This window comes from Panthera pardus, unplaced genomic scaffold, assembly GCF_024362965.1.
Source record: "Panthera pardus isolate Hobbes unplaced genomic scaffold, ASM2436296v1 HiC_scaffold_21, whole genome shotgun sequence".
In the NCBI taxonomy this organism is placed as follows: domain Eukaryota; kingdom Metazoa; phylum Chordata; class Mammalia; order Carnivora; family Felidae; genus Panthera; species Panthera pardus.
In genome coordinates, this window is record NW_026526777.1 from 39,782,385 (window position 1) to 39,796,131 (window position 13,747).

At 48.3% G+C, this 13,747-nt stretch overlaps 1 protein-coding gene across 1 annotated transcript in view; it reads left to right on the forward strand.

Annotated features, from left to right (window-relative positions):
- Positions 1–13,747, forward strand: part of SMYD2 (SET and MYND domain containing 2) — a 50,361-nt gene that overhangs the window by 16,387 nt on the left and 20,227 nt on the right. Inside the window, exons 2-3 of the mRNA XM_019428394.2 lie at positions 2,401–2,464; positions 11,611–11,721. Of these exons, the coding sequence (XP_019283939.1) occupies positions 2,401–2,464; positions 11,611–11,721 (175 nt within the window). The remainder of the gene's footprint in view (positions 1–2,400; positions 2,465–11,610; positions 11,722–13,747) is intronic.

Here is a 13,747-nt window from a genome sequence, read left to right on the forward strand (position 1 = left end):
CCCTCCAGGCTCCTGTACACCTCACATCTGCTGCAGTGCAGGTGGCGAGACAGTAGTGTTGTTCTGAAAGTAGTTTTGACCCCGCCGGCTCCCTGAAAGAGTCTCTGAGGTCCCTGCAGTCTACAGACCACATTTTGAGAACCACCTCCTTAGACAGTGGAAAGTGCACGCCAGATTGCCAACACTTAAGAGTTGGGCTTTTCTTCCTGTCCCTTGTTGTGTGTGGCTTGTAGACTTGGTGGCTGGCTGGGGTGAATGAAGCCTGGCCTGTGGGACCTTTATTATTCGGATGCAATCCCAGTAGAGTTCATCCCTAGCTCTGGAGAGCTCTTTGTTGCCCTTTCTTTCCCTTGGGATGTTACCGTAAGGCTAAAAACAAACCTTAGCTTTGTATTTACTTTACTGCTGGCCTCTGTGCAGAAAAACCCATATAATCTTGCTTTTTCATCTGGTCTAGAGCTAATAAAGATATTTTTGTGATAATTTTCTAATCTTTTTTTATCAGGGGGCCTTAACTCTAGTTTCAGAGGCCCTTCAGGGGTCCATGGATGGTGGCTCAAAGCCTTTGAAATTTCACAAAATTTTCTGTCGTTTTGGGGGGGTGGTTGGGGAGAAGGTAGGATATTGGGAAAATTAATAGCTTCAGTCAAATTCTCAAAGAGGTTCTGTGACCTCTTCCCCTGGAAAAGCAAGGGTTGACGAACGACTGCTTCAGGTGGACATGTCCACGGGGTGGCATCCATTATCCATTTCTAAACACACGTCTTTTTGGAAAGAATTTTCAAAGTTCCCTCCCTGGCTTTGTCCATCTTTGCCTTCCATCCCGATGGCATTTCTGTAAGGTCTCCATCACTAAGTACTTGCTTACAAGTCACTTCACAGTGGTTTTTGAGAAGCATCTTCTCCCCCCACCCCCCACCCCCCCTTGTTATAAATGCAGGAGAGCAGAGACCATCCATCTCTTTTCTCTTTTATTGCACAGTGCAAAGGCAGAGCCAGGGTCCCTTCAGATGCACCTTGGGTTGGGGGGAGGGGTACTTTCCACACCCCGCTAAATCAGTGAGTTCCTTTTTAAACAGTTGAGATGTGCAAACTTGGGATATTTATTTATGCCTCAACCACAAGATGTGTTTCTCTCCCACACATTTCTTCAGCCCGCTTCTTGGAATCCAAGCGCCGTCATGAAAACTGCAAGGCAGTCTGTTTAGTTCCAACAGTAGCGTTTTGGGAACAGTCTCGATGCCGTGGGAGTAGTGTGGTGACTGCCGCTCACTGACAAGGAGCGGAGCAGGGGAGGGCTCTGCAGCGTGATTATGTGTGTATGGCAGAGTCTCGGCTCCTCCAGGCCCCGAGCTGCAGGGGGGTGTGGGCGGTGTGGGGGGAGGTGGCTTCACTGCAGTGCCGCACCCCGGCAGCGGTGAGCGTGCCCCTTGTGGCCGTGACGTTGCCACAAGTCAGAAAGCTGCGGTGGGCAGGCATAAGGCAGTGCTCTGATTTAATATCGCCCATGCCTCAAAGAAATTTCTGAAGGGTTCTGTCCCCTGAGGCCTAATGCAGAGGCTTCTCAGTTTTTGAAAAAGCTTTGGCTTGTCCAACACCACAAACGCGCTGGCACCTAGCCGTTGGGAAACAACGATGTCCCTGTCCTTGATCGGAAGCTGGGAACTAGTAATACGGCAGTGGGCAGGGAGTACTGGCCTAATTACCAAGAGGCAGAAGGATCACTCAGTGGATCACACCGGCAAGGTGGAGTGTATACCGATCACACCCGGAAATCTTTTATCCAAGAATACGTCTCCGCTTGCTGGGTTGCATTATTTTTAAACTTCTCTTTCTGGGCAACATTTGAGTTACCGACACCCTCAGTTCCATCTTCCGCCTCCCGTGCATCTCTAAATAATAAAGGTTGTCACCCACGCTGCGTTTTCAGCAGTGACCTCCCGTGCAGGTGACCTCCAATCCTCTGTAGGAGGTCAGACTTCCCAGACGGTTCTGTGTCTTTCTGTCCCTCTTAAGCAGGTGAGAAAATCAGGACATAAGAGCCCTTGACTTGCCCCCAAACTACTGAGTAATAGTGCAGGCGATGGTGGGGGTCTGGCTTCCCCGGGCAGGCTCAGGAGTCAAGGAGCACATCGTTCGTCAGTTTGGAAGGTGCCCTTCGCACGGTCAGGGTCGGGAAACGTTGGTGCATGTACTGTTTGACTGACTGACTCCTACTCGAGGACTCATTCTGGTCAGAAATCTCCTTTGGGAAAATGCCGCTTTATCAAAGTGGGAGAGTAAGGTAAGGTGAATCTTGGCTCTGCTTTCCGACCAGATGGCTTTTATTATTGCATGCTAAAATGTGCAGCTCCACGTTTCTGTGCCTCTCGCCACTACAGTGCCCTTTCTGTTTTTAAGGAAAGAAGGATTGTCCAAATGTGGAAGATGCAAGCAGGCATTTTACTGCAATGTGGAGTGTCAGGTAGGTTCTGGGCCAACTGGCAGGGAGGGCCTCGCTTCCTCTGAAGATTGGGACCCCGATGTCCTTCCTTTCCTTGTCACCACATTTCCCAGCACCCCTTTGCAGCCAAAGCTAGAAAGCTTGGGTTGGGCCCAGGATGTGGCCGCATACCCCTGCGTGCTGGCCCAGGACGGACAGGCAGCCGGTGATAGGAGGCAACCCTTGGGGGCCACGTGCAGGTGCAGGAGAAGCGGAAAGACACGAGGACAGCGTGTTGGGTACAGGCAGGTGTGTTACCAAGGTTGACAGTTTGCCCCCAAGGCCACCAGCAACGTATGGAACATTGCGGAGATGACACATGAAAATGTTAAAGTGGTATCTTTAAAATATTTTCATTTTTACTGTCACAGGTCTATATTTTTTCTAAATCCCCATAAGCAGGGCCACATGTCGCCCATGGCCTGTTCAAACCGAATCTGATTCCAGTCTTAGGTGAGCCCCTGGCACACCCTTGGTATAACCAGAGGGTGACTGCCCCAGAGTGTCCTTGGAGCTGGTGCCTTGGAAGCAGCCAGGGTTGGGGGGCTGGGGAGGCTGGTTGCACATAGACCACAGCCATCTGGTTTGAGGGATAAATCTCCAGGGACTCCTGTACCACGGGAATGGGAAGCTTAAGGAAGGGTTTGGAGGCAGTGTTTTCCATGCTTGTCTACTAGATTGTAGTTCCACAGAATGTTCGTAGGTAGGTATTCCACAGAAAATGCATCCCATGTTCTAACAGTTTGAATTTAGGGAGAATATGGTCTTTGACTTCTGTATACCCTCCTTAGTCTGTTTTTTTTTGTTTTTTGTTTTTTAATGGAAATCTATTCATACACTGGGAAATGCCAATGCTATTTAGTAGTGGCTGTAAGTGACAGGGTGGATCTTCCATATCTTCAGCTCTTTTTTTTTTTTTTGTCATTGTTCTTGCCATACTTGGTCTCATTTGCCTCCCCATCCCAACCCTCAGTCTACTTCTGATTACCCACTACTTTATTTTTTTTCTTTCTCTTCTCCCTATGCAGTTGGCCTCTGAAAGTCCCCAAAGAGCATTATTCTTTAGCAGTAGGAGAGGTTGCTAAACCCTGGTGTCCTGTCTGGCCATAGAGCTGCAGTCACAATGGCCCCTTGCCGGAATGAAGCATAGGCTGGGACGTTGGCCCAGGTGTGTCTCCCTTGGCTCGGGAGGCCCGATGTACAACCCACTTTCCTGTGTCTTCAGAGGTTCAGCCTGTGTGACAGAATATAAATGGGCTTGTAGTTGAGTTGTCAGGGAGTGTGCGTTCTTTTGAAGAGGGAGGGATCGTACTTGGCTCCTACTGGCTGTGGATAGAGTTTTCTGTAGTTGGGTTGCTTTGGTGTTGAGGCGATCAGTGAGCCCTGGGAATTCTAGGATTTGATTCCAGACGTGATGAGTTAGCTCCTTCTGTATTTAGGTTAAATACTTCTAGAAAACTTAACTCATTACGTTGTGGTTCTTCAGAGAAGCAAGATAATAAAACCACATAGAGTTCAGACAATATAACATGGAATAGTAGAAGGAGATGATGCTAGCTTTGCAACCTGCCAGCTCCGTGAACATGGCAAGTCATGGGACGTCTCTGAGCTCGGTTTCTTCAAACGTGAATGAACGAAGGCAGCAGGGCCCATCCTGACAGATGTCAAGGACGTAGTGATCTGATAGCTATGAAAGTTCTATATAAACTGTGACGCTCTGTACGGGTGAGGGCCTATGAAAAAACAATATGACAGTAATTGAGGCTGGACTGAAACTTAGCCGATAAAGTACACAGCATACTTTTAGATTTGAGGGGCTTTTTTTTTTTTTTTAACCCTAAGAGAATGGATGGATTCTAAGAACTCGAGAACATTAACGGTGTATGTTGTGTGAGTCGTGCTTGTGACAAAATGAGTCTTAACTTCTCTGATTAACCATGAACCCTGCATCAATATGAAATACCAGCACACGCGAGATGCCGAGTTATGTCTAGGTCTTCTGAGCGTGCTGCTAACTTCACCTCCACTAGGCCTCGCTAGGTGTCATTATTTTGATGAATCGTTACAGTCCCCAGTTGGGGTGTTCGAGGCGGCCATTGTGGTTCCCCTTCCCTTCAGGACCTAGTTTGCCAAAGCTGCAGACTCCAAAACCTCATCTGTGAGCACGCAGTGAGGGGTGCTCCCGCTGGGGAGGTCCGCGCGTTACCCGGAGGCGCCAGCCTGTGTGTATGAGGATGCCCGCATCTCACCTCGTAACAGGCAGTTTGCCGCCTGTACGTTCTCCTGTGGACAGATTGTCCAGGTGGTCGGACGCTGACGAGATGACTTGGCTGGCAGGGAAGCCCGGCACGGGGGGTGCCGCTCTGTGACGCAAAGTCGTGTTCAGAGGCCCTCGGGCCAAGACAGCTTGCCGTGTCCAGCCTGGCGGTGTGGAGGCCTCCCTGCTCCTGACCCTGTGCCGGGGCCAGGACTCCGTCAGCCCTGGCTGAACTTCTGCAGGTCCATTTCTCTGTGCTTCTGCGAAGTATCTGGCGGATCAGGTACCCTCCTAGGCGACACGCGATACACGCTTCCTGATCCCACTTGTTGCCGGAGGTGACAGGCCGGACTTCATCTGGAAGTTTCACTTTTGTTCCACCTGTCCCCTTTTGCTGAAGGGAGAGGTTAATGGCCGCCAAGGTTTTCCATCCTTCAGCACCGAAGAACTAAATCAGTGCAGGGCAGTGGGTTGTAGTGACATAGAACGGTCCTACGGGTTTAATAAAAGTAAGTGCCTGGAAATACATGGCGGGTCAGGAGCTTCATACAGAAAATCATTAGGGAGGAATCTGGGGCGTTAGCTCCAGATAAAAATGTATTCAGGGTTCCTCCCAGGGGGATGCTGGGTTGGGATCAAAGGGGAGGCTGTGCTGCAGGAGGGAACGTGGCACAGAACAAGGACAGCGATGGTTAAGAGGCAGGTAACTGAGCGATTCTCCACCTAAGAAAGCATCAGCTGCTCCTCTTACCTGGGCCTTCTTCGCAGGCGGACCCCGCCCACCTGGAGTCCCGCACGTGGGCACCAGAGAGCAGAGGGTGGGGCCGGAGTGGAGGTTACCGGGTCTGGGATGGCAGCAGTGACACCCACAGTGGTTGGGTGACCTGCCCAAGGTCACAGTGGCAGAGCTGGGACTAGACTGTACAGACCGCTGGCAGAGGGCCGTCACCACTTCCCAGCACTGTGCTCAGGAGTCCCGAGGGCCCTTGGGAGAGGGGGCGCTATAGGAACGTGGCAGAGAAATGGCCTTTAGTAGATGTGAGAAGGGAGAGCCCCTCTGGTGGTGTTGTCTCCGCCAAAAATCTCTCCAAGAGTGCTAAGGCACGCGTTCCTCCCCGTGGCTTTCCCCTTTCCGGGAGCGCAGCGTCTTAGGAGGCCCTGTTCACTGTGTGTGTGTCCTCTCTCCGAGCCCTCCTCTCCAACTGCAGTGCTTTAGGAGTTTGCTTTATTTTATACAATTTGGTGATATCTTGTCCCATTTACTTTTCTCTTCATTCACTTGACTCGGTGTGATCCTGCCAGAGGAAAGATTTTAATTGATGATGCATGAAAGGATAATGGGAGGAAACATAAAAGAAATAGAAATTCCTTTTTAGTTAGGCTTATTTTGTAACCTGTATGTTTTAATGAACTCTATTTATTTTTATAAATATGCCTGGAAAGCTAAGTATATCATTCCCCTCACTTAGGCTTCTTCATTAAATTGCACCGTGACACGTTCAAGAGGATAGTCTTACAAAGTTATTTTATAGAGGAGCCATAGAGAGTAGAACTTTCTAGGGTATTATTTCTTAACATCAACAAAGAGAATAGAAACTATTTGTGATTCATAAATGGAGGTGATGGGGTTAGGAGTATGCTTTTGAAAGTAAGAAGGAGCATACCCTGATGGGTGTAAAAAAACATGTTTGAAGAGCACGTGACTCAGGATGAGAGAAAATTTGTGACTTTTGTCATTGACTAGGAAATAGCCCCAGCATAGAAAATGGCTAAGAAATGCCCTTCTGACCCTGTTGTCGTTATGGGTGATTTAGTGAATGGGGCCAGAGTTGTAGGTTCAGTCCTGGTGAAATTCACTTTGGTCTCATAGCCCAAACCCAGGAAGCATCTTGAACTTGATCACTCTTTTCTCTAAATGTTTCACATCCGCGGTAAGAAAGCATGTGGATGAATGAACGAGCGTGTCCCACTGCTCTTGTGTCGGACCAGAAAACAAAACACGTCTCCTTGTGATGGCGGTTCAGCAGCCTTCCCGTGAGATGGTCGGTGCGTACCTGACGGCTTTTGCGCTGTTCCTCTGGAAGATAATGGTAGTGGCAGCAGAGATCACGTGACGTTTTCTTACTATTCCACATTTCAGGAAGTCACACGCATTTGTCCAAGTAGACCATGTCTGTTTTGAAAGCTCCATTACAGCAAGAGAAACACCAGACGCAAGAGTTAGAAAGGGGTCTGCACAATAAAACCCCCCCATCTCCTTGTCCAGGAAGACAACGTACCATCTCACTCAGCAAAAAACTGGAGGAAATAGCAATCACTCTTTACTTCCAGCATTGGAAATGCTGGTGTACCGGGAGACAATTTCACAGCTCTTTATGCATCTTTAGGCATTTTTGTCCATGCACAAAAAGGAAAATCAGGCAGAGCATGATTACGCTGGCTGAAAATGACTTAGAAGTTTATAAAGGGTACAGAAATTTCTGTATCTTTTATGTAGATTTAGTTGTTTAATTTTATTCCACAAATACTCTGTGCTCATTTTAGAAAAATTAGAAAGTACAGTCTGAAATGAGAACAAAAGGAGGATCCATAATCTTGTCCTTCCACAGAAAATCACTACTAGCACTTTGGGATGTGTCTTTCTGAGTCCTTCCTGTGTGTTTATTTGTATAATTTTCTGGAAAATAGGATCCAAATTTACATAAAATTGTATAAAGATTACAATCAGGGCAGGAGTATTAGCTTGACTTTTGAACAAAAACATTAGAAAAAGTCTGGGGCGCCTGGGTGGCTCAGTCAGTTAAGCATCCGACTTCGGCTCAGGTCATGATCTCACAGTTCGTGGGTTCGAGCCCTGCGTTGGGCTCTGTGCTGATAGCTCAGAGCCTGGAGCCTGCTTCGGATTCTGTATCTCCCTCTCTCTCTCTGTCTCTCTCTCTGCTCCTCCCCTGCTCGCTCTCTCTCTCTCTCTCTCTCTCTCTCCCTCTCTCCTCTCTCAAAATAAGCAAACATTAAAAAAAATTTTTAAAAAAGAAAAGAAAAAGTTTTAGAGGGGCTCCTGGGTGGCTCAGTTGGTTAAGTGTTTGACATCAGCTCAGGTCATGATCTTATGGTTCATGGGTTCGAGCTCCGTGTCAGGCTCTGTGCTGACAGCTCAGAGCCTGGAGCCTGCTTCAGATTCTGTGTCTTCCTTTCTCCCAGCCCCTCCCCTGCACATGTGCTCTCTCTCTTTCTCTCTCTCCTTCTCTGTCTCTCTCTCTCAAAAATAAATAAACATTAAAAGAATTTTAAAAATGGAAGTCTTAGAAAAACTGACAAAAATGTTTTAAAAATTAGCATAAAGGGTTCTCTGTGTATAAAGAAACTGCCAATACTAGAAAACAAAACTATTAATTGGTAACATTTATTCCTGTTCGTCAGGCTAGCTTAAATTTTTTTCAATTTTGTCCAATCTGATTGTTTACAATTTTTTATAGTCATAACTAGGGCACATGCCCCTGGTGGGTTCTCTATGACGTGTGGACCATCTCTGCAGTAGAAGAAGTATGTAAGGATATGCCCAGAACCTGACCTTTCTGCCAGATGCTCTCCTCCCTCCCACCTTTTTGTTAAAAAAAAAACAAAAGAATTACAACTGAGCAGTGCCACTGAGGTACATCTCTGTCTTTCCTCCTTTAATCCACATCTCTCACCACCTTCCAGCAGAGAGTGAAAACTTATTCTGGGAAATTCCGCTTAATGAAACTTAAGTGATTCTGCACTTTGAATCTATCTGACTCTCTGATTTGACTGCCATGTGTGGGATTGTCTCACATTACAGGTGCTCTTTATAGGTCTCCTGGCATAGTCATGAACTTCTTAAAGTCAAGGACTACGCTTCCCATCCCTGCCTCTAGGGTCAGTGGTAGGACTTACTGAATGAATGAACAAACCAGGGAATGAACAGTTAAGCAGTGCTTTCTGAGAGGGCACTATGTGCCAGGCACTGTTCTGGCTGAGCTGTTGGATCCTCACAGGGACCCTTTGTGGTTGCATGAATGCCTGATTATTCCTACATGAAGGTCCGCCATTTCTTGGTCATCTTCAGGCTTCATATCCGATTGCCACTGTTGGAAGGTGTAAAACCAGAGACTCAGAATCCTGGACCTGCTAAGTAACTCGGGGATTATGTTATTTACAGCCAAGGGTACAGATGCAGAGGGATTAAGAGGTCTGCCTAGTGTCACATAGCTGCAGAATGGGGACAAGAACGCAGGTTTCCTGAGCCCCAGACCAGTGTCTGCTTGACAGCTCTCTGCTCTTCTCCCACAGTGTCCCTTGTAGTCTGGTTCCCTTCCCTGTGGGGACACATTCATATCAGTAAGTGTCATCGTTGTGTGTTATTTATACTAACATTAATTTTATGTTAATTCTATTACTAAGTTAATTCTATTAAGAGACAATAGATAAATCATAGTAAGGAAGGTTCGTCTTAAACTTCTCTCTCCCAGGAGTCGTTGTTGTTAAACACTGATACCAAGGCCTACAGTTCAGAAAAGCAGCCTCTGGGAGGCCCTGCGGAGTGCTTCTCCTAGAACCCCCAGTTTCACCCTGGACACTCGCTCACAGATGTTAATTATCCGTCTGTCCCCGGCTGGCGGTCCCTGTTTCCTGCAGCTATCCCGAGGCCTGACGCCCTCTTGTCTTTTCTCTCTTTGCCTCATCACTGTGCTCTCATTTCAGGCTTTGGCTAAAAACAGATCCCCTTCTCCCTTGTGCATATCTTGTCATTTCTTTCTCTCCCTGCTCTTAGTTATATTCGGCACGGCGTTATTCAATCGTGCAGAACATCTTGGCACAGAATTTGAGCCAATGGCCTGTGCCACGTAGCGTATTAAGTCATTAGGTGACATGGTGTTTTTCCTTCTTGGGATGGAGGTGGGGGGCAAAAGGGTAGAGAGACATCTTCATTCATTCAGCAACTTCATTAAGTGCCTTGTAAATGCCAGGCCTTGTTCTAGGTTCTGGGGTTATAAATGTGGAAAAAAGCACACCAGACTGAGTTCCTTTATTTTAATGGGGAGAGACAGATACTAACCAAAAAACTTATAAATATGTAGTGTATCAGTTGGTGAGAAGTGCGTAAGAAGCCTGGAGCAGGGAAATGGACAGTGACGGGCATGTGTTGTTTTGATAGGCTATTCATGGCAGGCATCTTGGGAAGGTGACATTTGAGCAGAGATGTGGAAGAGTGAGGCAGGGAGCAAACTGGGTATCTAGGGGGAGAGGGCCGTAGTCAGGGATACAGCGGGTGAGAAAGGTCTTACGGCAGGAGCATGCATGGTCTGTTTAAGGAGTTGCAGGGGGACTGTGTGGTTGACGTGGATTGAGGCAAGGAGAGCGTGGTAGGAGGCGATGAGGTCAGAGGAGTGGAGCGGGCTCCCGTCATGAGTGGCTCATCGTTGTCTTTAAGATTTTGCCTTTGGCTGTGAGATGAGAAGCCGTTTGAAGGTTCTGAGCTGAGACCTGGTGGGATCCGAGTTCTGTGTGGCAGGATGGACCGCCCGCCCGGGCTGCTCTGTGGGCATGGCCCACAGGGGCAGGGGCAGAAGCAGGCGTCCGGGTGGGAGGCCTGGGCAGTACTGGTGGTGGGGCAGGGCAGGAAGGCGGGGCCGGGAAGGGCAACCGGGTTCCAGATGGTTCTGAAGGCAGGGAGAACGGACGTGCCGGAGGTGAATGTGGAGTGTGAGGGGGTGAGAGCACGGATGTCCCCGGGTTCCAGCCCGAGCATCGGAAAGAACAGACTGGCCGTTTTCTGAGGTGGGGAGGCTGAGGGAAGAAGAGGACACACCCAGTTCTGTGGAGAGAGAGCAAGTCTGAAGACTCCCGTCAATATGCCAAGTGCTCCGACGCTTCCCCCCTCCAGTCATCCTCCCTCCACCCTCCACCCCCAGCCCTCGCCCATTCCTCCCAGTTTCCAGCTCTGCTTCCACTCTCCCTGCGGTGTCCTCGCCCCCCGCTGTCCCTGGCCCCTTCACGCCAGCACTGCTGGTTTTTGTCAGTCAGTGGTGAGCTCCATGACGTCCAGTCAGTTCTCAGTCATCCCACCAGCCTCGTCACCAGCGACCACATCACTAGTCCTCCGCCTTCCTCAGACTACTTTCCTCCTTGGCTGCCACAGCACCATGCTGCCCGTCCTCCCTCACCCCGCCTGTCTCCACAGATGGCGTCTCTGCCCTGCCAGTAGTGGCCCAACCTGGGCCATAGGAGTGGCCAGATGGGACCAAAAGGAATACAGTGTCCCTGTGCTATCAACTGAATCTTTAAGGAGTCTGTATTCCTAAATATTCCCAATAGCTGCCTTTGTCAGACTCTTTGAGGGCCCTCGACAAAGCCTTCATTTGTGTTTTGCTTTTTATCACCTGTACGAGGGGACTAGTTGCTGAGTACAGCTATCAGTTATTTGCCCTGATGTGAGGAGAGAACCAGCCAGGACTGTGAGGGAGCAGGGCCACATCAATGGCTAATGCCCCGTCACTCACCACTGTGGTTTGACAACTCCCACAGATAATGGAAAGCTGTAGGAGTTGTTTGGAATAACCAGAGGCTGCAGAAAGACACGAGATGCTTGATGAAAAAACACAAAGCAGATTTTCTCATCCCAGCAGCCTTGGCCAGGCCCAAGTCAAGGTCATACAGCCGTCTCTATCTTAAAGGATGTTTTTATCTCTAGCTTTTATGAGCATCATCATGTTTTCCAAAAGGAAACATATTTCACTTGACCCTAACTAGAGGGACTTACTGCGTCCTCTCTTCTCGAACTTTATTTCTGTGTGTGTGTGTTTGTGTGTGTGTGTGTGTGTTTAATCCTTTTTTTTTTTAACCTTCCCAGAAAGAAGATTGGCCCATGCACAAGCTGGAATGTTCTCCCATGGTTGTTTTTGGGGAAAACTGGAATCCCTCAGAGACTGTGAGGCTGACTGCAAGGATTCTGGCCAAACAGGTGAGGAAATGGGCTAATATTCAAGTGCATTTTCTTTTCTTTTTTTCTTAAAGGTCAGAAAGATGAGTGACCGGTGGGTGGTGATCGGCTCTTGTTAAACATTCTTGGACTCTGTTTCCTGCCATGTCCCTATGGACGGGCGTGGGAACGGCAGTCCCGGCATAAGCTGGTCTGTCCTTTGTCCCCTGCTAATAGGATGTCACTTACCCTAGGCCAGGAACATAGCCACAGCTGTTAAGTTCTGAACTTTTTATGAGATAGGTTTACATAGAAAAATATGGCCTTTTAAAGCATGAAGACCCGAGTGAAAACAACTAGAGCATCCCAGGGACCCAGACTGGCCTGAGAAGCTTCGCGATTTTCCCTTTTCTTTCTGACACCTGGAGGGCACCCTACCTCTCCTCCGTGCTGTGCGCTGTCCCTCCCTGCCTCCATACTTGCTCTTGCCCAGACAGGCAAGGAATGGGATAGAGCCACCAGCATGGCCTATGCAAAGGAGAAGGGAAAGAGAAGGAGTGGAAAGAAGTAGAGATCTAGGTAAGGGGAGAGAGGAACAGGGTAAAAGAAGACGAAGCAAAGAAAGAATTGCCCCCAGTGGGAGCAGATGACGGCTGTGAACAGTTTCTCGCACTGATGATGCCAGGACCGGGGTCCTCTGCTGTTCTTCGTCAGTCCTTACTGGTTGTGGGCCGATGACGCCGGATCTCCAAAGGACCAAACCGAAGAAAGGGGGGAAGCACCGTAGGGCATGTCCTTGTGACACCGTGAAGTAGGTCATGTGGCACTTACAAGGCATAGATCCGTGGAGGCGCTCGCTAATACTGAGGAAGTTGGTGGCAGTACCTCTGTACTGTAATGTTTTGAAGCTGAAATTTCATCCACCTCTTCTTCATACCTACCTCCCTGCTTGCCTTTAAAACTTTCTATTTTTTACCTAAGCCAAATGTGATTGTAATGACTGGCACATATCTGTCCCCAACCCAAGTGAGGATCCTGGGCGACATAAACAGAAGTAGAACATTTCCGAACTCTGAGGTCATTGTTCCATTATGTGCAGCTTGGGTCAGGTGCTCGCTGAAATGCCACTTCATCAGCTCATGGGGCAACCAAAGGATTCAAGGGTTGTCTGCAGGGTGAGACCAAAGACTCCAAATGGTTTTCCCTGGAGGATGTTGACTTTTGTGTCCTTATGAACAATTGTCTTGAAACATATGCTGAGTTCGCGGTCAGAAGGAAAGGGTAGGAGGAAATGGGGTGCCTCTGGGAGGTGTCAGGGTGAATAAACCACCACAGTTAGATCTGTAAGTGTCTTGGGAAGATGGGTGACTGGTTTGTTGGTTCTTCCCTCCCCCACCTCCAGCTCTGTCATGTCGTTTATAGAAATTGTGGTTAAGAATTCAGACGAAGCTGGTGTGCTTTCCTGAAGGAGAAGCCTTCCCAGGCAAGATGCCTTGCTAATCTTATAGAAATGTGTCCTGTGAATGGGAGATTTCTGCTCCAAAAAGAACAATTGAAGTGTTCGGGCACCAGGAGGGGGGTCTGAATGCTCTGATGAGTTTATACCAGTTCCATTCAACTTTTATTATAATTACTACTACTACTAATAGTCTATTAAATGAAAAGTTACCTGCCCATCGTTTCATCTCAGTAGGACTGGATGATTAGAAAAACCAGACCATTTGTATTCTAGTAGCTTGCAAAGGATTAGGGGAGACAGGCTACCCAACTACCAAGGGGAAGCTTAACATGTTAACTAGGGAGGTGAGAGCGCCCTGTTAGACCACCTGTATCCCTAAATTGAATAGCCAGATTACAAAGACACGGCCTCAGGCCAGCTCTTGAGCTCCGCTTTTGAACTCTTGTCAACACCAAGTTTATTCATGTTCTCAAAGCCTAGCAGGTTTACTATTGTTAGCTCCTCTTGGGGTGTCTAGAACAAAGCCAGAAACACGTTTAAAGTGAATCTGGGCTCACAGATACCACCAAAAGTGTTCTTTTTGAAACACAGAATTTGAGATCATTTTAG